The sequence below is a fragment of the Sturnira hondurensis genome, unplaced genomic scaffold (genome assembly GCF_014824575.4).
Source record: "Sturnira hondurensis isolate 20B ecotype Veracruz unplaced genomic scaffold, ASM1482457v3 Scaffold0022136, whole genome shotgun sequence".
Taxonomy (NCBI): Eukaryota; Metazoa; Chordata; class Mammalia; order Chiroptera; family Phyllostomidae; genus Sturnira; species Sturnira hondurensis.
The window spans coordinates 5,204,213-5,228,913 of NW_028094767.1; the positions used below are offsets into that span (position 1 = coordinate 5,204,213).

The 24,701-nt window shown below is 37.1% G+C and overlaps 1 protein-coding gene across 1 annotated transcript in view; it reads right to left on the bottom strand.

Moving 5' to 3' along the window:
- Positions 1-24,701, bottom strand: part of COL19A1 (collagen type XIX alpha 1 chain) — a 341,924-nt gene that overhangs the window by 158,018 nt on the left and 159,205 nt on the right. The window contains exons 14-15 of the mRNA XM_037034331.1: positions 16,931-16,984; positions 15,291-15,326 (exon numbers count right to left, since the gene is read on the bottom strand). Coding sequence (XP_036890226.1) covers positions 15,291-15,326; positions 16,931-16,984 — 90 coding nt within the window. The remainder of the gene's footprint in view (positions 1-15,290; positions 15,327-16,930; positions 16,985-24,701) is intronic.

Below are 24,701 nucleotides of genomic sequence, written 5' to 3' on the forward strand. Positions count from 1 at the left end.
AGAAATAAAGCACACAATAAATGTAATGCACTCGAATAATCCCAAAGTCATTGCCCCTGCCATTCTGTGGAAAAGTTGTCTTCCACAAAACTGGTCCCTTGTGCCTAAAAGTTTGGGAACTGCTGACTAAGGCTGTGTTGGTGTAACTTCAATTCAGTGCCAGTGGCAATAATGAGATTAGTCGTGATGTGTCATCGAGACCGCTAGGATGTTGTCCCCATATCACTTTTCAGCCTGCTGGATTGTCAACAGGATGTGTTTTCCAAATAAGCAGAGCTGACTTACCACAGCTGGGAACAATGCACTTCACTGTCAAGCTACCAGTCATGCACTAGAAAGCTGGTGTGACAGTAAATTGCCATGAATGTTTTCCTAATATTTCAATAAAATAGAGGAATCAGAAAGTTATTTTCAAGATTCTGAAAAAGAATAACTAGTGCACCAAGTGAACAAACCAAAATAATTTGAAAATCAATGTATGAATACACAGCTATAAGAAGCAAACAAGCAGTGGTGAGTAAAAAGACAATGCAAACAACATAGAAAAAAACTCATATTTGCTTTGCTTTGAAATTAAGAACAAACTGACAGTAACCAGAGGGGAGGTGGGAAGGGATAATGGGGGGAAGAAGGGGGAGGGTTTTTAAGAATATGTATAAAGGACACATGGACAATACTGAAAGTGGGTAGGACTGAGGGCGGGAAGTGGAGATGGCTGGGGTGGGGGGAGTGGTGGGAGGAAATGGAGACGACTGTACTTGAACAAAAATAAAAATAAATAAATAATAGAAAAAAAGACTCATATTTGCACAGAGCCAAAAGATAGAAGCTCTAGTGGGACATTTCATCATTATTTCAATAAATCCTTTGACAATCTCCATACACGCACAGTAACAAATTAGTAGGAGGACGGAGAATTGGCACTGAGTACCTGCTGCTGTTAGGAATTCCACGTCATTTCACACGAGCTGTTTTATGGAATTCTAACAACTCGAAGACATAGAATTTTCCCTTCCACAGATGAGAAAAACTCCCTAAAACTGACACAGCAAATAAGTACAGGACCTGAACACTAAACTCAAGTGTGTCTGACCCCCAAACTCTATCCTACTTCTAATATATTCTATTCCCACTTCCATGAAATATTCGGAGCATAATGTTTATGTGGATATGCGTCATTACAGTCCATGAATGGAGTTCTGGGTCGGTCTTACCAGACTCAAGACCCAGGATCATCCTTTACATTTTTGATACACACAGATAACAAACTTTCCAGAACATATTAGGAAATTAAGACGTGGTTGTGAAGCGGGGTGGCATTCTATAAGAAATGGAATGAAAAATCAAAAGCATAGACTGAAGGGAAGTCAGAAAAGCAAAGCTCCAGAAAGTCATCTGAAGATTAGAGGAGGTAAGAAGGTGACTGAGGCAGGAGCACATTTAGCAGTTGTGTGGTGTATAAAAGAACAGTCATTTGCTAGGAATATATCTCATATTGGGAAGCGGCCCAAGTTTCCATCAGTGGACAAGTGGATAAAACAACTATGGGACATTCACACAATGCAATACTGCTCAGCCATGAAAAAGACACTATGGATGGACCTGGAGGATACTCTGCGAAGTCAAATAAGACAATCAGAAAAAGATGAACACAATATGATTTCACTCATATGTGAAATCTAATGAACAAACTGAACTGATGAGGAAAATAGAGACTCACAGATAGAGAATAGGATGACAGCTGAGGGGTCGGGTAGAGGTGCAGGGATTGAATGAAAAGAAAAATGGATTCATAGACATGGACAACAGAGTGGTGTTTGAGGGGGGAGGTATAAGGGGACTAAATGGTAACAGGAAAATACAATAAAAATAAAAATAATAAATTTTTAAAAAAGAAGAGGGAGAAAGGAGGAAAGGAGCTACAACATACAACTTACAAATATAATTTCTGATGAAACTGAACCAAAAACTTTGATTTATCATCACACTCTTGTGAATTAGACAAAATGTGTTACTAAAGAAATATTTGGAACAAATTCCTAAAGGTAAAACTGCCAGACCAAAGTATTTGTATATATGGAAATGTAATAGCTCTCGCCAATTGCCTTTCAAACAGGTTACTAAAATTTATTCCCCCACTCTCAATATGGGAGTGCTTGTTTCTCATCTCATTTCCAGGGAAAAACCACTTGAAAAACCACTCACACACTTGTACTACCTCTGGCTCCCTGCATTGTGCAGTTCTGTTTACCTAATCCTAGACCTGGATTTTAACTACTTTAGCTTCATAATGTTTAAATATCTGATGAGGTTAGCCAAGCTCCGCATTTTTTTCTTATTTACAATTTTCTGAGCTATTCTCATATTACTTATTCTTCCAAATAAATCTTTAGAATCATGTAAAAAATAAAAGGGATACAATGCATTTTTAAAAAGCTGGTTCTTGGAGACAATTCTTCATTGATTTTTTTTTTTTTTTGCATTTCTACTTGTCTTGTGAGCCTCTAACTGCTCTATGTCCTGACTTATCTCTTTACTCTTCAGGTAGTTGCCTAGCCAAAGGGGAACTAGAGGGTTTAAACTGAATTCTGACTCAGCACCCAGATGCTCTTGTTGACTTGACTGACATGGTCCTAGATTAAAATGATAATGGCCTCTTGGTTTAGTGGACTGCTCAGTCAGCACCCTTATGGTACCCCTTTTGGCTAAAGTGGCAGAGGGAATGGGTCTCTGTAAGTTTTAAAGAATGTGTATATTCTTATTGATGAGCCTGGAATGATGACTCAAGTCAAGGGGAAATGTCAATTCAGAAACTTAAGAAGAAAATCATCTGGATTTTTTAAAGGTAAACTTGTATAATTTGTAGGATTCGTTTAGCGGGGCAAGTCTGAGATCCTGGGAAAATTGCTGGGATCCGTACTATAGGTTGGCCTCACCAACTTGTGTGGAGTCCTCCCGATAATGGTAGCCCTTACTAACTGCCATGTGAGACAAACTGCAGTTTTGTTCCCAGCCTCTGTAAGGCTCGTCAGAATGGTTGATGGAGGAGCATACCTCTTGCCAGAAGCCAAGTAATTAAATCATCTGGATTTAACCTAGAGAAGAGGGATGAATATCGTTGGGAGAAAGTGATTCTTTCTGTGTCTTTCCTGTTTCTGCATGGCCAGTGAAGGAAGTACTAATTGCCCTTTTGGTCTGGACTATCTTTTTGAGGCTGTTTATATAGGAAAACAAAGGGCAGATTTGCTTACTGTTCAGCACCTACCTGGACTACTCCTCAGGCCTGGCAGCCTGGCAACCAGGGCAAACAGGAAGTTCCACCTTCCTCTGCCAAGAGTGATGCTGCCTCTTGCTCAGGCTCACCATCAAACTGGGGCAGACTAAACTGCTAGTAGGGTAAGACCGCACACCTCTCATAGCTCTTGACACTGGTAAGTCAAACCTTTCCCTATGTTGGTAATGTATCTGGTTTAATCGAACTATTCTTTATATTTAATCTCTAACCTTTTAAAATAATGCGGTGAAATAAAGAGAATTTAAAGAAAAAAATATGACCAAGAAGTACAAATTGGCAGTGACAAAGTAATCGCAGGATGTAAAGTACAGCATAGGGAATACAGTCAATAACACTGTAATACCTATGTATGGTGCCAGGTGTGTTCTGAAAATGTCAGTGGGAACACTTTGTAAAGTACACGATTGTCTAACTATTATGCTACACATCTGAAACTAATACAAAATAATATCGAAAGCAGACTGTAATGGAAACATTAAAAATAAGAAAATATTATTAAAGGATATATACTAGATCATGGGTAGTTAATAAATTAAAATTTCTTAGGAAATGTAACAAAGTAAATAATAGAATTTTAGAGTTGGAAATGACCTTTAAAACCTTTGCTCTGACCCCTAAATATTAGTAGGGGACATGCCCAAGGTGAATAAATACATAGAAATAAAAATAGTTACATATTTCAGGGTTGATTCTGGGCTTCTTGCAGCCATTGTTCCTTCAACAATCTCTCAAAAGATGACTTTAATAATGGATTAAAATATAGAAAGCTTGTGTTTATGTCTGCAGCACACTGAACAAAAGGAAGGATTCTTCAGTGAAGGAGGTAATTCCAGTTGCCCACCAACATCATTGCTCTCAAACTGATTAAAAAGAAATCAGAGGGAGTAAGTGACATCAGGATTGTTATCACTGAAAATTTCCCATGTGGGAGAGGGGGACAACCGGCCCTAAATCAACTACCTTTGGTGGCCGGGAAAGAGAAAGCCTGCTCTTCATTATGATGTGTCAGTCAGTACTCATATTTTCCTGTAGATATTTTCACTGGAGGATTTGGTGATATTTTACTGTAATAATATGTTATTCAGTGAAAAATAGTTGTTTCCCCTACTGGTGAAGAAGAAATTTACTGAGTACCCACACTGCACCAACTACTTTTAATCCCTGGGGGAGGAGCTGTACACACGACAGACAAGGTTGCTGCCCTTCCAGAGGTTACACTACAGGTAAAGACAAAATGCTTCAGTTTAGTTTACTTTTAATAGCTTCCTCAGATGAAGCCATTCTACCCATAGAGATACTGCAATTATATAAAACTGCCTTTGAACCTTTCTCAGTAATTACTTCACAAAAATCTCTAGGTCCGTTTCTTTGAAAACTTTTCCATGGAGTATTAAGCATAATAACAATAAGGACACCAGCTACAAGTTAAATGGTACTTACTAGGGGCCAGTCATTGTTCAAAACCTGAACATATACAAGTCAGATTTAATCCTCACCGCAACACTATGCAGTAGGAAATGTCATGACCCCATTTCAGAGATGATGAAACCAGGACACAGAAAGGTCAAGCGGCACAAGGTCCAAACCCGAGCAGTCAGAACCCAGGGTCTGCCTAGCTCCTACGCTGTGCTGTACACATTTTGGGTTCGTTAAAACCAGTTGAATAGTTAATTGGAATGAGTATAAATCTGATCCTTTTAGAGAGCAATCCTTTTTAAATTCCATTTTTACATCAATGTGAGGTTTCGACCAAATTTCCTAAATGCTTAAGTAAAAAGGGATTGGATTAATTTCTGTGTAAATGTATGACTTAAGTATATATTTTATGCATATTATTTTTAAAGTCTAATTTTCTAATAGCACTTGAAGCACATGTTAATGTATTTTTCTAGGTTGTTGAGTCTCTCAACATGAAATAAAATAGCTCTTTCACAAAAGTCCCAGTATGCCCATGCAGAACACTTTTAGGATAGAAAATTTTACTGTTAAGTTTTTAAATGCATAATTTAGAACTCTACTGAAAACAATTCAAAATGTCTTTTGAAACAGCAGCACACTGTAAACAGAAGCACAGAAGGAGCTATTCTCAAATCATTCATCTAATGAAAGATATATAAATCACCTCACTGTCAAATGAGCTGATGGTAGGTTTCCAAAACATAAATCTTCTCTCAGGCTAAACATAAATCTTTCTAGGGCCTTAAGCATCAACTCCACTATATTTCTACACACAGTCAATAAAAATAGCTTTACAATACAGAACCTCCTTCTACTGTAAGCAATGGATTCATTTATATGTCTTTGGCCCACAAATTTTAAAAAAGAAATATTTTTAAAAAAATTTTAACTGCCGTCCTCCTACTGGCTCACTCACACCCTAAACATCCCAATATTGAGCTGGATCACCAGTTTCAGAAAGTTAACAAATTAAATCTGAATTATGAAACTTTTAAAAACTAACAGTATTAATTCAAATTCAGATAATCCATAGACCATTTAATAACTCAGATTTTAATATGTGAGAAATTTAAACTAGTCTTAAATTGAATTGTTTGTTAATTACCATGCTGTAGTTCATATATTATGGACTATATACACAGAAAATAGTTCCATACATACATATAAATATATATAGTACATATATGCTATAGAACGTAGATTTATTCTAGTCAGAACAGAAAGAGAAGTTAGGTTTCATGGGTCTTTAACAAGAACTTGAATATTTCACCCACTTAAAAAGAGATGGTTATGATTCCTTAGAAATGTTAGTAAAAAATTATTATTCAGTAGTTGAGTCTGTGAATTAAACATACTTAAAGTAATAAGTAAATTACAGCATAAGAATTCTAGTAAAAATTTTCTCAGAAATAACTGTTTTTGTGTAGATCCAGCATAATTAGTTGTGCAAATACTTGCAAGCTATTTATATACTAATTGCAAGTGATCGGTTTAAAAATGATCAGTTTTAACCAACTGGTTGCTTCTTCTTAAACCAAGTAAGTTCCGAGAAGGCAATGACAACCGTTTGCCTCCTGAGTACCTAGCACAGTATCCGGCACATGGTTAGCATTCAAAAGACCTGGGGAGGTTAAAGGAGGGAGGAAGAGAGGGGAGGCACCATATCATCTGCTGAACCGATCATTTCTATATCTTGTCTGTGCTCGTTTAGAAAAAGCATATTTCAAGGGTTCCCTTATATGACCACTAGATGATCTCTTGCGCATTAGGGCCATCTGTTAAATTGTGTGTCATTTGATTTATAAATAAGCAGCTGAAATTTTCTCTGAGTTGCTTATGGTATTTAGGTAGCTTTCATGGGGTGAAATCTGTCCTTCCTCTCTGTGCCTAATTGTTACTTAAGCTGGATTTATCTGGGCCCCAAGGAACTGGCATTTAAAGTCTCATTTAGTAAGCATGTCTAAGACACTTCTGCTGTTGACCGACTAAACCTTTGGCTTCTGTGTAGACATTTGGTGCCATCTGGATGAGTATTTAATAACTCCCCTCAGAGACAGGACCAGAGCAATGTAGCAGTTTCCCTGGGAACTAAAATTAGTGGACATATTATGTGAAGTCACCCTGTTCCACCTTCCTCCACCTGTCTCTTCTGACTTGACATGCAAAAGCCAAGCAAGAGAGAAAAGAGGGAAGGGAGCATTAACTAATTGACTCATTTTAATAATGCCTCGCTTCTGAAGCTTCAGTTAGGGAATTTAGCAGAACTTTACTATGAAAATAGCAGTCCATTTATTTGAGGAGAAGCTGGTCACAGTAAGTAATGGTACGGATATAAAACATACACACAATTTTAAGAAGTTATATGTACAGACACACTACATTGACATTAAATTAAGATTTTAATGACAAATGACAAAGAAATAAAGAATTTGTACTTAATATAGCTGCATGGGTTTAAATGCAAGGATTTAAATATAGCTAGCATTATAGCTATATTTAAATGTAAGAAAAAAGCTAATGTAAAATGTTATAATTCAAAAATACAAATAAACCATAAAATATGGTTTATTTATTTAGCTTTTTAAAAGATTTTAAAATTGTTTTTCTATTCCAATTATCCTCTGTTTTCCCCTTTGCCCTCCTCTGCCCATCCCACACCCCACTCCCACAGTCAATGCCCAAACCATTGTCCACGTCCACGGGTCATTCATATATGTTCTTTGACCAGTCCTTTCCTGTTTCATCTACCGTTGTCCCCCTCCCCCCACCCCTTTGGTCACTGTCAGTCTGTTCCATGTTTCTCTGCCTCTAGATCTATTTTTCTCATTAGTTTGTTTTGTTCATTAGATTCCTCTTATAAGTGAGGTCATATGGTATTTGTCTATCACCGTCTGGCTTATTGTACTCAGCATAATATTTTTCAGTTTCGTCCATGCTGTTGTAAGAGGTAGAAGTTCCTTTTTTTCTTTTTCCTGCTAGTATTCCATTGTGCAAAAGTACCACAGTTTTTCAATCCACTCATCTACTGATGGGAACTTAGGCTGTTAACAGCACTTGGCTATTATAAATTGTGCTGCTATGAACATGAGGGTGCATCAATTCTTCTGAATCGGTGTTTCAGAATTCTTAGGGTATATTCCCAGGAGCAGAACTGCTGGGTCAAAAGGCAATTCCACTTCTAGTTTTTGAGGATATTCCATATGTCAAAGTCTTCATGATTTCAGAAAAATTGATCAGAATATACTTTAACATAAATTTGCATTATAATCTTAGATACCCTGTATTTTACTCAAAGAAATTTGGATGTTTTTATAAGTTTTCCTTATTCAGTATTGGCTTTAGCCACATAAATACAGTCATGTATCACATGGTGATGTTTTGGTCAATGATGAACCACATATACAACAGTAGTCCCATTGGGGTACAACATAACTAAAAAAATCCTGTTGCCTAGTGACATCATAGCCATCATAATGTAGTGCAACACTGTACTCATCTGTTTGTGCTGATGCTAGTGTAAACAAACCCACTGCACTGCCAGTTGCATAAAGTGTGGCACATACAATTATGTACAGTGCATAACACTTGATAATGACAATAAATGACTATGTTACTGGTTTCTGTACTTACTATATCATACACTTATGGTTATTTTAGAGTGTAGTCTCTCTACTTGAAAAAGAAGTTTGCTGTAAAACAGTATGCCTTGTTATGCAGGCAGCAGCCTTATATGTCTCATACTTACTTTGTCTCTTAATTGCATCATTTTCTTTTGTGCTTGGTTTAATCTTGTGTTGTTTTATGCAGTAACATGACCTGTGGCTTGTAGCCTAGGAGTAACATACTACACCATGTAGCCTAGGTGTGTAGTAGGCTACGCCACCTAGGTTTGTGTAGGTGCACTCAGTGAGGTTCACACAACGATGAAATTGCCAAATGACCCATTTCTCAGAACATACCCCCATCAGCAGCGCATGACTCTGTAAATCTGCTTTGTAAATTATGAATATCAACAGAAGAACATTTTAAATTCATTAGTTATTCACTTTTTCCCCAGCTTTACTAGGATAAAATTGACATATAATATTGTGTAAGATTTAAGGTATACAAGTTGATGAGGTATACATGTAAGGTATACATGTATGTATGGTGAAACAATTTCCACAATAAGGTTAGTTAACATCTCTTTCACCTCACATAAATACCTGTTTGTGTGTGTAGTGCTATCATTTGAGATCTCGTTTGTAAGCAACTTTCAAATATGTAATACAGTGTTGTTGACCATGTCACCATGATGGACATTAGATCCCTGAACTTATTGATCTTATAACTAGAAGTTTGTGCCCTTGAACAACAAGTTACTCCCACCATTCTGTTTCTATAAAAATTGACTTTTTCTTAGTTCTACATGTAGGTGAGCACACTTTAGTATTGTCTTCCTGACTTATTTTACTTACTGTAATGCCCTTGGTATAAACATGGTGTTGCACATGGCAAGGTTTCCTAGTTTTTATGGCTGAATATATATATATATGATATGATATATGCACATATACATATGATGTGATATATACATATATACATACATGAGATGATATACATATGTGTAAAAACATAAACACATATTGTTTTTCCATGCATCTGCCAATGGTCACTTAGGTTGTTTCAATGTCCTGACTATCTATTGTGAATAACGCTGCAATGAGCAGGGAAGTGCAGATTACCTGCATTTGAGACACTGACTGCATTTCATTTAGATATATCCTCAGAAGTGGGATTGCTAGATCATATGGTAGTTGTATTTTTCACTTTTTGAGGAGTAACCTCTACACTATTTTTCATAGTGGCTGCACAAATTTATATTCCCATTGACAGTGCACAAGGGCTCCCTCTTACCCCATGTCCTCACCAACATGTTTTCTCTTGTGTTTTTGATGATAGCCATTCTAAAAGGGGTGAGGTAATATCTCATTGTGGTTTCAACTTGCATTTCCCCACTAAGCAGGGATGTTGAGAACCTTTCACATACCTGTTGGCATTTTATATGTCATTTTTTTGGAAAAAATTGTTTATGTAATTATTTATGCTTTTTTGGCTATTGAGTTGTATGAGCTCCTTAAATATTTTGGATGTTAACCACTTATCAGATATATGGTTTACAAATATTTTTCCATTTCATATTTTGCCTTTTAATTTTGTTGCTTGTTTCTTTCACTGTGCAGAAACTTAAGAGTTTAATAGAGTCCTACTTAGTTTAACTTCTGTTGCTTATGCGTATGGTATCATAGTAAAAAAATCATTGCCAAGACCGATGTCAAGTAGATTTTCCCTATGTTTTCTTCTAGGAGTTTTACAGTATCAGCTCTTACATTTAATTTTTTAATTTATTTTGAGTTAATTTTTGTGAGTGGTGTAAGAGAGGAGTCTGATTCATTCTTTGGCATGTGACTATCCAGTTTTCCCAAAGCTGTTTTTCTGAGAGGTTATCTTTTCTCTTTCTCCAGGGAGTATTCTTGACTCCCTTATCAAATATTAGTTGGCTGTATATGTGTGGGTTTATTTCTGGGCTCCCAATTCTGCTCCAGTGGTCTATGTTATATTTTTATAAGAGCATTATATTGTTTTGATAACTATAGCTTTGTAATATAGGAATCAGGAAGTATAATGCCTCCAGCTTTGTTTTTTCTCAGAATTGCTTTGGCTATTCAGAATCTTTTGTAGTTCTACATAAACTTTGGGTTGTTTTTCTGCAAAGCCCCTCTCTCACTGACCTCTGGTGCATACAGGGATAAAGGTAGGGGTGTATGCATGAGGCACGGATAGCTTCAGGGGTGCCTGTGGACCAGATGGGGGAGGATGTGCAGGTGAGACATCCCCAATGGCTCCTGGGTGACCTTCCAGATGGAATCTGCAAAATGGTTAGTGGGATTCATGTTCTTTGCTGCCCTCTGAGAGCTCTGGCCACTATTCTTCCATCTACTTCCCACAGCTGTTAGCTAACATTATTGTGGTAATCATTTTGCAATCTATACATGTGTAAATTCACTACATAGTAAATCTTAAACTTATGCAGTTATATGTCAATTATATCTCAATAAAGCTCAAAAATGAAATGAAATAGGAAGAGGAATACATCTTTAAATAAAATTACATGCATATCTCAAAACATAAGCTTCAGTTTTAGAATCAATCAGGTATCTGAATTCTAGTTTGTCACCATCATTGCTAGAGCTTTGGGCAAGTTACATGGATTTTCCGGTCTTCAGTTCCCTCACCTGTAATGTGGTAATAATCACTTTTTAGCTTACAAGGTTGTTTAAAGAATGGTTTAGATAACATATAGTAAGCACTCAATAGATGTTTGCCATTTATTATTGTATTATTGTTATCAGTATTACTTAGGATATGACAAGATGTGTTGTTTTTAAAAAACAGTTATTAGTCTGATATAAAAAAGGATGAAGATCAATTGGTTAGTTTAAGTCAGTTTTTAAAATCTCACTTCTTCAGAAAATTAATTCTATATTTATTGTAAGAAATTATAAGAGCTTACTATTTTAAGCAATAGTTAATTTAGAACTAAGTTAGTTAGTGAACAGGCTGAAAATACATCAAAGTGATCTGGTTAATTTTTTAAATTTTCATCCAGCTGTTTGTTAAGTATACGCCTAGCAAGATACTCAGCCTTTTACCTTAATCTCTTGTCTTCTTGTTTCTGAGCTAGATAGTAAAGTGACTGTCTCCCTTCCTCCCTCCCTCCCTTCCTTCCTCTCCCCTCTTCCTGCTCCTCCTTCTTCCTTTTAGCTTTTTTTTTTTGAAGAAGTCACATTGGAGTTCACTCCATATTGAAATGCTATCAAATGGATTCCATCGTGGAATTTTAAAAGGGATCTTATTTCTTCAAAAAATAAGAGAGTCTAGTGCCCACTGCCTTTGCAAACTACAGCACTGTTTTGGTTGGTTTTCTCAGTAAGAGATTTCCCGTACTTTTGGAGAGTGAAGTAAGGTGGTAATGGTCACTGGGAGTAAGAAAACTGCAAGATGACGGGAGAGGAAAAGGTGAAGTAAAGATTAAGAGCTGTTGCAGTTGAATTCAATGAACGAAACTGTTTCTAGGCCTCTGATCTATGTTACATACCATTTTCTCACCTTTCCCTATGCCTTCTACAACTGACTTCTCTTACTCCCCACTGAGACCCAATTATATACAGTCAGTTATAAGAAGTATAAATAAAAAGTAAAGTAACATTTAATTAAAATACATGGATAGTTTTATACATCAGATTATTGGAAAAAATGTTGTTACATGATTTTTTAAATTTAAAATAATAGCCAAAGCATGGTAATCCACAGGGACATGAACAATCAGTGATAAACACTATCCTTCACAAAGATGTTCTGTATCGAATAAATTGCTCTGCATCAGTAAACTCAACATTTCAGTGTTTAATTACTACTTCTCTCAATTTCTTATTAAGCAAAATACAAATAAAAGTAAAGTAAATATAGTATGTATGTTTTAGAGGTAAAAGGGTGTTCAACTTTCTTTCCTTATTTATTCAGGGCAGTGCAGGTCTGTAGGCTTAGTCTCTGGAATTCTACATCCTGGACTTGCCAGCAGTGTCCTGCTCAGGACCTGACTGTTGATGAACTTCCGGTGGGCTGTAAATGTGGAGAAGGAAGCTCATCCTCTATAATCAAGTGATCAGGAACCAAATCATAGGTATTAATAGAGAGTCTGCATTTCCTGGAAGTGCTTCTGAAAGTAATTGGGCTGGGATTTTAAAATGTTTGCTCAAACTCTGAAAGAAGAAGCTATGGAGAGAAGAATTTGACACAGTCCCAGAGCATTAGTTCTCATACTTGGCTGCACATTGGAAGTGTTTGGGAAAAATTTAAGACGACCAGATTCTGACTTCTTGGCATAGGGTTCAGCCTGGGGATTGGAGTTTTTAAAGCCCTCAAGTGATTCTAATGTGCGGTACAGGTGGAGAAGCACTGATCTGTGGAATGAATGGAGAGTCTACAGCACAACTGGGGCTGGATGCTCAGCCCCTGTGACTCAAAGTGTGGTCTGAGGACCAGCAGCGTCTGCATCCTCAAGTTACAAATGTAGGCTCTCAGGCTGCCACCTCAGACTTACAGAATAAAATATGCATTTGAACAAGACCCCTGAAGGTTTCTATGCACATTAAATTTTGAGATGTGTTAAGGCACCGAAGCCCACAGGAGTCCTTGAATGGCTAGGTTAAGGGTATAATTGAAGGTACCTTCCTAGCCCTAATCTCCTCCACTTAACCAAGTAGGCTTCACTCTTAATTTAGTTTCACTACAATGCCTCCTTAATGGGAAGATATTTCTTTATCACCGTACATTAGGTTGAATTTGAGATGAAAGCCAGACTTCTTCAAAGAGCTAAAGGAGTTTTCCAAGTGGGGAAAAAAGCTGTTCCATTAGAGTGCCCACAAACAGCGCCTTTCAATCCCAGCTGCATATTTAGAACTACCTGGAGAGGTTTTTAAATGTACTGGTTCCACATCATGTCTACTGAAGTACAATTTCTGGGTGCGGAGACACACGTTGGCAGGTTTTAAAGCTCTCCAGTGGAGTTTAGTGTGCAGCCCGCTTTGAGAACCACCGTGGATGAACTCTAAGTTTATTGACTCCTATATATTGGTGCCTCATTGATTCTAAATATAGTGAGGTCAGTTATCTTGGCTTCCTTGAAGACTGGCATCAATAACTTCATTAAAATGTATCAAACTGCATTTATAAGGTCAATTAAATATTTAATGTGTGGTAATTTGATAGTAATTTAAGTTCACCCCTATTTCACAGTTAACAGTTGATTATCTACACTAACAAAATAATGACAAGTGTATAGTCATACCCGAATAATATTAATATGTTATAAAATTATATATGAAATAATATTAATACTTTGTGAAATAAAACATTTCATTTCATTGTGGGTTTTTTTGCCTTGACATAGCTTTAGAAAAGTATAAAAATTAGCTTGTACTGCCTCGGTATTAGTCAGGGGAAATGTGCAGGCATGTATAGGGTGCTACGTGGCAAGAGGACTCAGCTGTCATGGAAAATCCATAAAACAGATACAATCTGATACAATTTTCTGCCTGCAGGGCCAACATTGCATATCAGGTGAAATGATACACATATTTTGCATTTTCATCTTCAAACACAAGTTGAAAGCAACTAGGAAATCAGATAACTAAATGAAGTGGTTGAGCATATAACTTAGTTGAAGAAAAACAAGTGTGTGACTTAAGTAAAATGAGCAAGCTTAACCCCAAATCGCTGCCAAATAATTTTAAAAATAAACTCTACATAGTATAAAAATGAAATAGCATACAGTTAAAACCTCCTCTAAATAAAGAGTTTTTGTTTCCATCTTGAAAATAAATCTTCAAGCACAGAATTCCATTGCAAATTGAATTTGGCTATTCCCAAGTAAGTCATCTGTTTGGTTCCTTATAATTTCCATTTATCAATAAATCTATGTCCTTTGATTAAGCATGGTAAAGATGAACTGTGTAAGGCATTACTGAGGTATTGTTCAGAATGACATTTTTAAACATGAAGACACATGTGAATATTATCCAAACCATGCAGTCTTTGAGATTCTGGCGCTGCCCTGTTGGGAAAGGCCCTGTCCAGTGTTAGAAGACTTCTTTAAAGAGACCTTCTAGAATCAGGACAGGTCTTTGAGAACTGATGATTTCAATGTATAATTTATATCATTAAGTAATACCAAAATCAAATCTTAGAGACCTCAGGCTACAAATGATCTTATTTTTAAAATGTACTTCTTTTCCATTAGGCTAGAGTCGTTCTTAAACCAAATCTTTAGTTAAATGAGAATTCTTAATGGCTTGTGAACAAATCTATAACAGTAAATTGTATCTAAACATAAAAGCATTACACATTTATGATTAAATGCTTAATAAATGGTGAACTATTAAAATGAGAATAACCTCATTATGTGCACATTATAAGCTTTTCTCATGAACCTGTCAATCAAATATCACCATTTTATCATTTGCAAAGCTTAGGGGCAAGTCATCTAGAAGAAAACAATAGTCTGGGACAGGTTTGTAACAATCCATTTAAATAGGTAGCTGTTTTTAGCCCTGGATGATTATGGGCTTTTTTTTTGTTGTTGTTGTTGTTGTTATTTTACAGTTTTTAGATTAAGGAGAATTGTCTCTGCTTCCATTAACTTTAACTTTAAATGTTAAGTATATATAATCAAACATTTAAGGGTCCAAATTATGTATCATATGGAAGGTGGAGAAAATTCCTCAGAATAGGTACCACTTCCAGACTTTTCTGCTAACTACTTATATGTCCTCCGGTTATGCCTTGTCTTTAATATTTGCAGGTTTGGCTAGATTCACGGGAGGTCATTATCAAGCCTCAAAACACCCTGTAGCTTAAATTCTGGTTTAGTAATGATATAATGTAAACAACGAGACAGCATATCTCAATCTTGAATTTTGATCTCAAGAACACTTACAGTTAAGGCTGGGGCGCCCGGAGGTCCCGTATCTCCCTAAAACATATCGGAGAAAAGTTGCAATTACCAATAGTCTCTTTTCACACATAATATTTATAACTTTTCTGAATGGATAGAAGAAATATTTAGATGTATCCTGAAAAACAGAAGTTTATCTTGATAAAATTCTCTGCACAATGAAAAGTATATCATTTGCTTTTAGCTCTCATGATATAAATATCACCTGGTGCACCCCCATGCTTTTTTGTAGTGCTTGCTTTGAAAAGCTAAAATAATCTAATTTGTATTCTTTTGTCTACTGATCCAAAATTAGAAAGACTATGTCTTCAAATATGATTACTTGCCAATGGAGCAGCTGGGAAGTGTCACAACGACAAATCATTTTTCTGACAAAGTTAGCATAAGGATCAGCAGAAATAGTAAGTGGATGTCCCCACTTCATGCCTCCCAGCTGCAAGAAGTGGTCTCGTTGCCTCTTCGAATGCTCTGCTGAATTTGCATTGCACTTGCCATCAATGGGAAGAGGATTTGCCTAAATGTTGTATTTTTAAATACTAAAATTTCTTTGCTGATGTATGTGAATATAAATTACCACGTGGATGTTTTGACAAACTATTCAAAATCTTTAGAAAATAGTTCATCTAAAATCTTACTATTTTCTGATATCTAAGTATGTCACCTATATAATATGCCTTATTGTGTCAGCACCCCCATGTAATTCAGAAGAACTTAGTTATTAAAACCAATCATCACTGCTAGGATCCTCGTTGAAGTGGACACTGTGAAGACCATAAGTTCTGAGACATGAGGCCTTGTATTCTCATGTTGAGAGTATCTCCATACCTTTCTCTTTTCTCCTCTAATGTAGTCACTTAAAAAGTTAAGACTTAGCATTATGTAATCATATTTGGAGAAAAGTGGAAAAGAAATAACCAATCATTGTTAAGAAACATTGATGTAGCTTAAATCACTTAAATCTCTCACTAAGGACCGATTAACAAGATCAGCTTTAATACAGGGGTAAATATTGAAGATAGACATGGATTTCTAAATGCACTAGTGGCGGAGAACAAAATAGAGTGCAGAACACCCACACATACAATTCTCATCAAACTGAGGTCATCCAATGACCTTGAGCCAAACAACTCTTGCCTTACTATTTCTTAATTCTCTTTTCAAGGTGAATTGCCAATATGCCATTATAAAATGTCATACAAGGAAAGGTGGCAGGAAATGGAGCATTTAGTCTAAGACTGAGACACAAAATTAGTCTCCTTTTCCCCAAAGGCCACCTGCTTCACCATTAAAGTAGCAGCCGAGTGCTACTGGCAAACTGCCCTGACACAGGACACAGTTGCTAATTTGGTGATGGAATACCTAATGCTGTTAAGCAAGGGAGAGAAAAGGGAAATCTTATAAACACAAACTAAGGTCGAGTACCAATTGTGCATTTAGTCTCTTCAAACTAATTAAATGAACCAAAAAGGCTTTTCTTGTTCAGATGCTTTTAACATAACAACCTTTGGTTAATTTTAACAAAATTAACTTTTGGCAGTTAACAGTACCAGTGAAAAGTCACTGCACAGGTTCTCAGGATGTTCTTAAGAAAAGATTGGCATATTTCTTGGTGAATATGATACCTTTTCTCCTTTTGGGCCAGGTGGACCACGGGGACCCACGTCACCTTTCAAACCCTGTACAAAAAATAAAACCAATGTGATTTCCATACACAGTGCACAGAGAGCTTTAATTTCTAACAAGTCATTAGTCATGAAATAAATCATAATTTACTGAACTCTGAAATCTCATTCTTCAGTGTGTGGTACAGAGAAAAATAGAGATAACTGGCAGTAAAATGACAAGCAACATCTGCGCTATGGTGGGTACAGATACATTAAATCAGTGTGAGTCCTCAATACTGCATATTTGTGCAACTTTGCTTCCTGCTAAAATTACATTAATTCACCATCTGGGAGAACATCATTTAGGCCTATATGAGCTTTTAAGTATCCACTTTGGATTAAATTTGTATATGTTGAAAATACCTCTGATTTAGCATTGATTTGGCTTTTCTAAAGCTTGTCCCCCAAAATTCAAGATTTAAATCAAAAACATTTTTCTGTTTCTATCAAGAAATCTAACTGTGGGAGGGAATGAAATGAAAGGTGTATTCTTTTGCTATCACAAAGTTGGAGCTAAAATGTAATTTGTTATCTGTTTTAAAGTATGTTCTAGTTCTCCAATTCCTCTCTCTCTTTTTTAAACTGGATCTATAGAGCTATCAAATGAAATATATGACATAGCATATCAGATAAATACATTTGTGAGTCTTCTAGACTTTTGGGTGTTTTAGTGGGTTTCTGGTGGATCTGACTCAGAAGTGACCGCTTTCAGAATACCAAACCAGCCCTGGCTACAATGGCTCAGTGGACTGAGTGCTGGCCTATGAACCTGAAAATCACTTGTTTGATTCTCAGTCAGGGCACATGCCTGAGTTGTGGGCCAGGTCCCCAGTTGGGGGTGTGTGAGAGGCATACGATTGATGTATCTCTGGCACATCGATGCTTCTCTCACTCTCTTTCTCCTTCCCTTCCCCAATCTCTATAAATAAATAAATAAATAAATAAATAAATAAATATTAATTAAAATAAAATAAAAAGAATACCACAACAGATTTCACTGGAGGAGATCAGTTCCACAGCTGAATGTGCTCACAATATAAATAGAAAGAGCTAGACAGACACAACCTGACCCTTTAGTAAATAGATAAAAGTATCTTTCCTTGTAAAATACATTGCATGAGAAAAGAACAATAATGAAAAAAAGAAATACTCTGAAGCCAGAGAATGCACAGTAAAACCTTAGCGCTCCTACCTGAAGGGTCCAACTACCACTGCTCTGACATTTTATAGTAAATAAACAATGCCAAATGCCATCGTCCATAGTCAACTCAATATAAAAGTCAATGACAAATTTAAAGGGACAAAAGAAAACTGACTACTTAAAATCTTGTGGCAGAGAGTATGTGAAATCTGTAATCTCACACTTTAGTAAAAAACATTAATGGATGAAAACAGCATCTAATGGCAAAAATTTTTGTAGTTGCATAAACGTCTTTGTGGATAAAATTTATGATTCTTCTGTCATTACCTTGGAGTACTTATAGAACATGGATGAGTGAAAATGAAATAATATTTGAGATGTGATATTCTCTTATTATTTTAATTATGCATTTGTCCAAAATCAAGCAACATGTACTATATTTATACACACTTCTGGAATAAAACTTGGCACCTATGTATTCTGAACACTTGAGGAAACAAAACTGCCAGGTCTGTGAATAAACTTTGTTCTTTTTTTTCTTTAAAAATTCTTTTTTTAAATTTATTTTAATTGTTGTTCAAGTACAGTTTTCTTTTACTACCATCCCAGCCCACCCCACCAGTGCTCCCCACCTTCCTCCCATTTCCACCCCACCTCTTAGTTTTTGTACATTTGTCCTTCATACTTGTTCCTGTGAACCCTTCCCTTTTCCCCCTGAAATTCCCTCCCCTCTCCCCCTGGTCCCTGTCAGCCTGTTCCTATTTCAGTGTCTTTGGTTCGATTTTGCTTGCTTGTTTGTTTTATTGTTTAGGTTCCTGTTAAAGGTGAGATCATATGGTATTTGTCTTTCGCCACCTGGCTTATTTCACTCAGCATAATGCTTTCCAGTTCTATCCATACTATTGCAGAGGACAGGAGCTTCTTCTTTCTTTCTGCTGCATAGAATTCCATTGTGTAAATGTACCACAGTTTTTTGATCCATTCGTTTACTGATGGGCACCTAGGTTGCTTCTAACACTTGGCTACTGCAAATTGTGCTGCTATGAACATTGGGGTGCATAGGTTCTTTTGGATTGCTGTTTCAGGGTTCTTAGGATATAATCCTAGCAGTGGAATTGCTGGGTCAAAAGGCAGATCCATTTTTAGTTTTCTGAGAAAATTCAATACTGCTATCCATAGTGGTTGTACCAGTCTGCAATCCCACCAACAGTGCACTAGGGTTCCCTTTTCTCCACAACATTTCCAACACTTGTTGTTTGTTGCTTTGTTTATAATGGCCATTCTGATTGGTGTGAAGTGGTATCTCATTGTGGTTTTAATTTGCATCTCTCTGATAGCTAGCGATATTGAGCATCTTTTCATGTGTCTCTGGATCTTCTGTATGTCCTCCTTGGAGAAGTGTCTGTTCAAGTCCTTTGCCCACTTTTTAATTGGTTGCTTGTCTTCTTAGAGTGGAGTTGTGTAAGTTCTTTGTATATTTTGGAGATTAAACTCTTGTCTGAGGAATCATTGGCAAATATGTTTTCCCATACAGTTCGTTCTCTTTTTATTTTAATACCATTTTCTATAGCTGTGCAGAAGCTTTTTACTTTGATGAGATCCCATTTGTTTATTCTTTCCTTTATGTACCTTGCTCTAGGGGACATACTAGTAAAAATGATGCTGTGTGAAATATCTGAGATTTTCCTGCTTATGTTCTCCTCTAGGACTTTAATGGTGTCACGGCTTATATTTAAATCTTCTATCCACCTTCAATTTATTTATTTTTGTGTATGGTGTAAGTTGGTGCTCAAGTTTCATTTTTTTTTTTTTTTTTTTTTGCACGTAGCTGTCCAGTTCTCCCAACACCATTTGCTGAAGAGGTTATTTTTATGTTACTGCCCCCTTTGTCGAATATTAATTGACCATAGAGAATTGGGTTTATTTCTGGGCTTTCTGTTCTGTTTCATTGGTCCATGTGTCTGTTTTTATGCCAGTACCAGGCTGTTATGATTACGGTGGCTTTGTAATACAGTTTAGTATCAGGTATTGTGATCTCTCCTACTTTGGTCTTCTTTCTCAAAATTGCATAATAGACTTTATTCTTAATTCACTCATTCATTCATCCATTTAGTCAATAAACATTTATTGTATCAAGTGTGTAGTCACTTCCTAGCCTTGAGACTTCTGCTGTCTAGTATGGGAGACGTGTAGCTTTGGAGTCCTTGAAATGTGACTAGTCTGAATTGAGATGTGCTGTGAGTATAAAATGCTATTGTGTTTTTTAATATCTGGTACAAAGAAAAGAATGTAAATTACTCATTAATATTTTTCTATTGATTATGTATTAAAATGGTAACATTTTGGATATGGGATTAAATAAAAATTATTAAAATTAATAACAGATTAATGTTTCTTCTTACTTCTAATGTGACCACTAGAAATGTTATATATTTACATGTGTCTTGAATTTATATTATCATATTTAAAAATAACATTATATAGGTTCTGGCCCAGATGGAGACATAGGTAGAAACCCTTCGCTTCCTCGCACAACCAAAAGGAGGATAACAACCAATCTAAAATCAATAAACAACCAGAAGTGCCAGAAAATCAAAGTGCATGGAACTCCAACAACCAAGGAATTAAAGAAATAGTCAACCAGACCAACCAGACCAGTATGATGAGCGGATGGAGAGAACCCATGGCAAGGTGGCAGACCAGACCATGAGGGTGGGATTGGCTGAACAGGAAACTGAGACTCAACTGACTGTGGACTATGGCAGTTGCTCGTGAGAGAAACTCCCAGTCTCACGTGAAAGTTCATTGGAAAGTGGGGCTAGAGCTGAGCAGGTGTGCTGCGTTGTTCCTTCTTCCCAGGCTCCCCCCACTGGCCTACAGGCAGTGCCTCAGCATAGCAAGGAGGGTTGCCCTGCCCAAGTGAACACCTAAGGTTCCACCCTATTACTACTTAACAGATGTGCTGAGGCAAAGAAATAGGGCCCAAATGAAAGAACAGAGAAAAACTCCAGAAAGAGAGCTAAGCAATGAGGAGATAGCCAACCTATCTGATTGAGTTTAAAACCCTGGTAATCAAAATGCTCACAGAACTGATTGAGCTTGGTCAAAAAATGAAAGAACTAATAAAAGATAACCAAAGTGAAATAAAGCAAAATATTCAGGAACCAACATGACAGGAAGGAAACCAGGACTCAAATCAATGATTTGGAACAGAAGCAAGAAATAAACATTCGATTGGAACAGAATGAAGAAATAAGAATTCAAAAAAAATGAAGAGAAGCTTGGGAACCTCTGGGACAACTTTAAATATCTCAATATCCAAATTATAGGAGTGCCAGAAGGAGAGGAACAACAACAAGAAATTGAAAACGTATCTGAACAAATAAGGAAGACTTCTGCAGTCTGGCAAAGGAAATAGATTTCCAGGAAGTCCAGGAACCCCAGAGAGTCCCAAAGAAGTTGGACCCAAAGAGGAAAACACCAAGGCACATCATCATTAAGTTACCCAAAATTAAAGATAAAGAGAGAATCTTAAAAGCAGCAAGAGGAAAGGAGAGCGTTACCTACAAAGGAGTGCCCATAAGACTATCAGCTGATTTCTCAGAAGAAACCTTACAGGCAAGAAGGGGCTGGAAAGAAGTGTTTGAAGTCATGTAAGGCAAGGGCCTACATCCAAGATTACTCTCTCCAGCAAAGCTATCATTTAGAATGGAAGGGCAGATAAAGTGCTTCCCAGATAAGGCCAAGTTAAAGGAGTTCATCATCACCAAGCCCTTATTATTTGAAATGTTAAAGGGACTTATCTAAGAAATTGAAGAAGATCAAAAACTATGAACAGTAAAATGACAACAAACTCACAACTATCAACAAATAAACCTAAACAAAAAAAACAATGAAAATAAAAAGTAAGCAAACAACTAGAATGGGAACATAATTAGAGAAATGGACCTCACATGGAGGGTTTTCAGTGGGGACGGGAGGGGAGGAATAGGGGGAAATAGGTACAGGGAAGAAGAAGCATAATTGGTAGGCATAAAATAGATGGGGAAAGTCAAAAGTGGTATAGGAAACATAGAATTCAAGGAACTTATATGTACAACCCATGGACATGAACTAAGGGGGAATGCTGGAGGGCTGGAGAGGCAGTGCAGAGGGGGAATAAAGGGAGAAAATTTGAAAAACTGTAATCGCACAATGCTTTTCCCCAGGATTCCCCATAAAAGCATTGTGCATCCCCTACCCTTGCTATCAGAATAGACTCCTCATCCCCCAGCTTTGATGCCCTTGGCATGCCTTTAACAAGAAACCTGGTAAGTCAATTTAGCAAGAATTCTCCTACCTTGATGTCTGTTCTTAGTAATTCTCCATTTACTGACCCATCCCTCTGTGGGTTGGCTATAAGTCCCACTTGTTCTGGTTGACTCCAATCTTTCTTCCATACTGCAATAACCCTACTGCAACTGTCTTGAATAAAATGTCTTGCTTACCATCTTAATAATTTTTCCTTAACAATATCAAGATCCCTGCCCTTACAGAACTTAGTTTTAAGAGAAGGGTGACTGACAATAACCAGGTTAATGCTGAATGTGATAAATGTGAAGGAGGAGAGAACTTGAACTTCATTTGGGGTGGTCAGAAACAGGCTGTATGGAGGAGAAATTTTTTCATTTCAGAACACCCAGCCATACAGTGATCCTGGGGAAAGCATTGTGCATCGAGAGAACAGCTAGCACAAAAGCTCCTTAGTTGAAAGGAGTGTCATGAGCAAGCAGGTAAGAAGCAGGAGATAAAGTCAAGGTTAGCTAGGGGTCATGGCACATAGAGAATTGCAGGCCATGGTAAGAAGGATGGTTTTATTCTAAATACAATGGGAAGCCACTTACAGTTTTAAGCAAGGAAATGACCTGATTTGACTGTGTTTCAAAAGTAGATCACTTTGGCTACAACACGAAAAAAAGATTGAAGGCAGCAAGAGGGGAAGCAGAAAAGGGGCTATCACAGCTGTCCAGGCAAGAGAGCAGGATGCTGAGACAGGGTGGGGGTGATAGAGATGGAGGGAAGTGGTCAGAATTGGCAGGTACTGGGAGGTAGCACTTGCAGACAGACTGGAAGTGGGGACAGGGAAAAGGAGGCACCAAGGCTGATTTGCACTTGCCTTATACAACTAGCCAGGAGGTTGTGCAATTTACTGAGCTGAGAAGTTCATTAAAAAGAGATTTTCTCTCTTCTTACTGGTGTTACACCATCCACAAGGAAAGAGATAACTGAGAAAGACACCAAGTATCCATTTACTCAACAAATATTATCAAAAACTTGTAAACATGCAAGACTAAATCCTATGAACATGTGAATATGAAACTATTATTTATAAAAATAGAAGGAAACAAACTAACCTGACTTACAGATTAACCTTGTCTAACACACGAACCCAAACTACAGGTTCTGGGAGGGAATTTACTGACCATTGATTCAGTTAACTATCCCTAGTTCACCCAACTATGGTCAGGAAGGGGGACAGGGGGAATAAAGGGAACAATTAATCACAAGTTGATGTGAGCCCTGGGTGCCATTATAGAAGGATACAGCATGTCCGAGGGGAGCAGTTCCCAGAGATGCCCAAGGAGGGGCAGCTGAGAAAAGCCAGGAAAGGAGTCGCATTTTATTCATGATCTTGAGTAAGTTATTTAGAATTCCCTATAAAACACATAGAAATAACAGTTGTCTTGAATGGTTGTTCTGAGAATCATATGTTGTTCTAACAGCTAGCACATGGCAGGTACTTAATAAATGCTGCTTTTACTTTTCAAGTCCAAGTTGGATGGATAATTAATAGTGCTGTTCAGTTTTATACTGCCTTTGATGAGTATGTAGCCACTGTGCTTTAACTCAGAAGGATAACACGCAATCGAGAAGTACCACAGTGGTCAAGCTCCTCCTTTTCTAGCCATTGAAGTGTGCCCACCTAACTCATGCCTCCTGTGACAAGGCTCAATGTTTTTAAGGCCATGGCATCATAATGAGCTCTGAGAAACAGATCAGTAATGCTTTTCTCAAGTGCAGTTTTTCCCCTCACATCACACGGGTGCTGCTACTAACGATTATTGAGCACTGGGAAGAAAAAGACACAGCACTCGCCATAAAGCATAAGGAATCAAATGGGACAGACTCAGACTCAATATTGAATAAGAGTGGCATCTACTTCCAAGATGCTCAATAAAATTCATGTATATAAAGAGTCTCAAAAGCACAGCAGTTGGTTCTGTGTGTCATATGTAGAGTCAGCACTTCATCCAAAGGCAAGAGGAAAGCTGAAGGACAGCACTAGAACCACATTTATAAAAGCAGGTAGACTATGAAATTATTTTTTATTGGAAGACCCACTCATGATGTGTAGCATCTTTACAAATCTAAGATGATATAATATAATGCTATTTGTTAAAAAAATTTAACCCACCAATGAATTCTTTACCCATCTCCCACTGACTGCACCGTATTCCCTAGCAATGGTGCCAACTGCTCCAGCTGACACAGCAGCTTCACGGTCTCGATACTTTTGTATTCAGTATTACAGACTGCACTGGTGTAAGG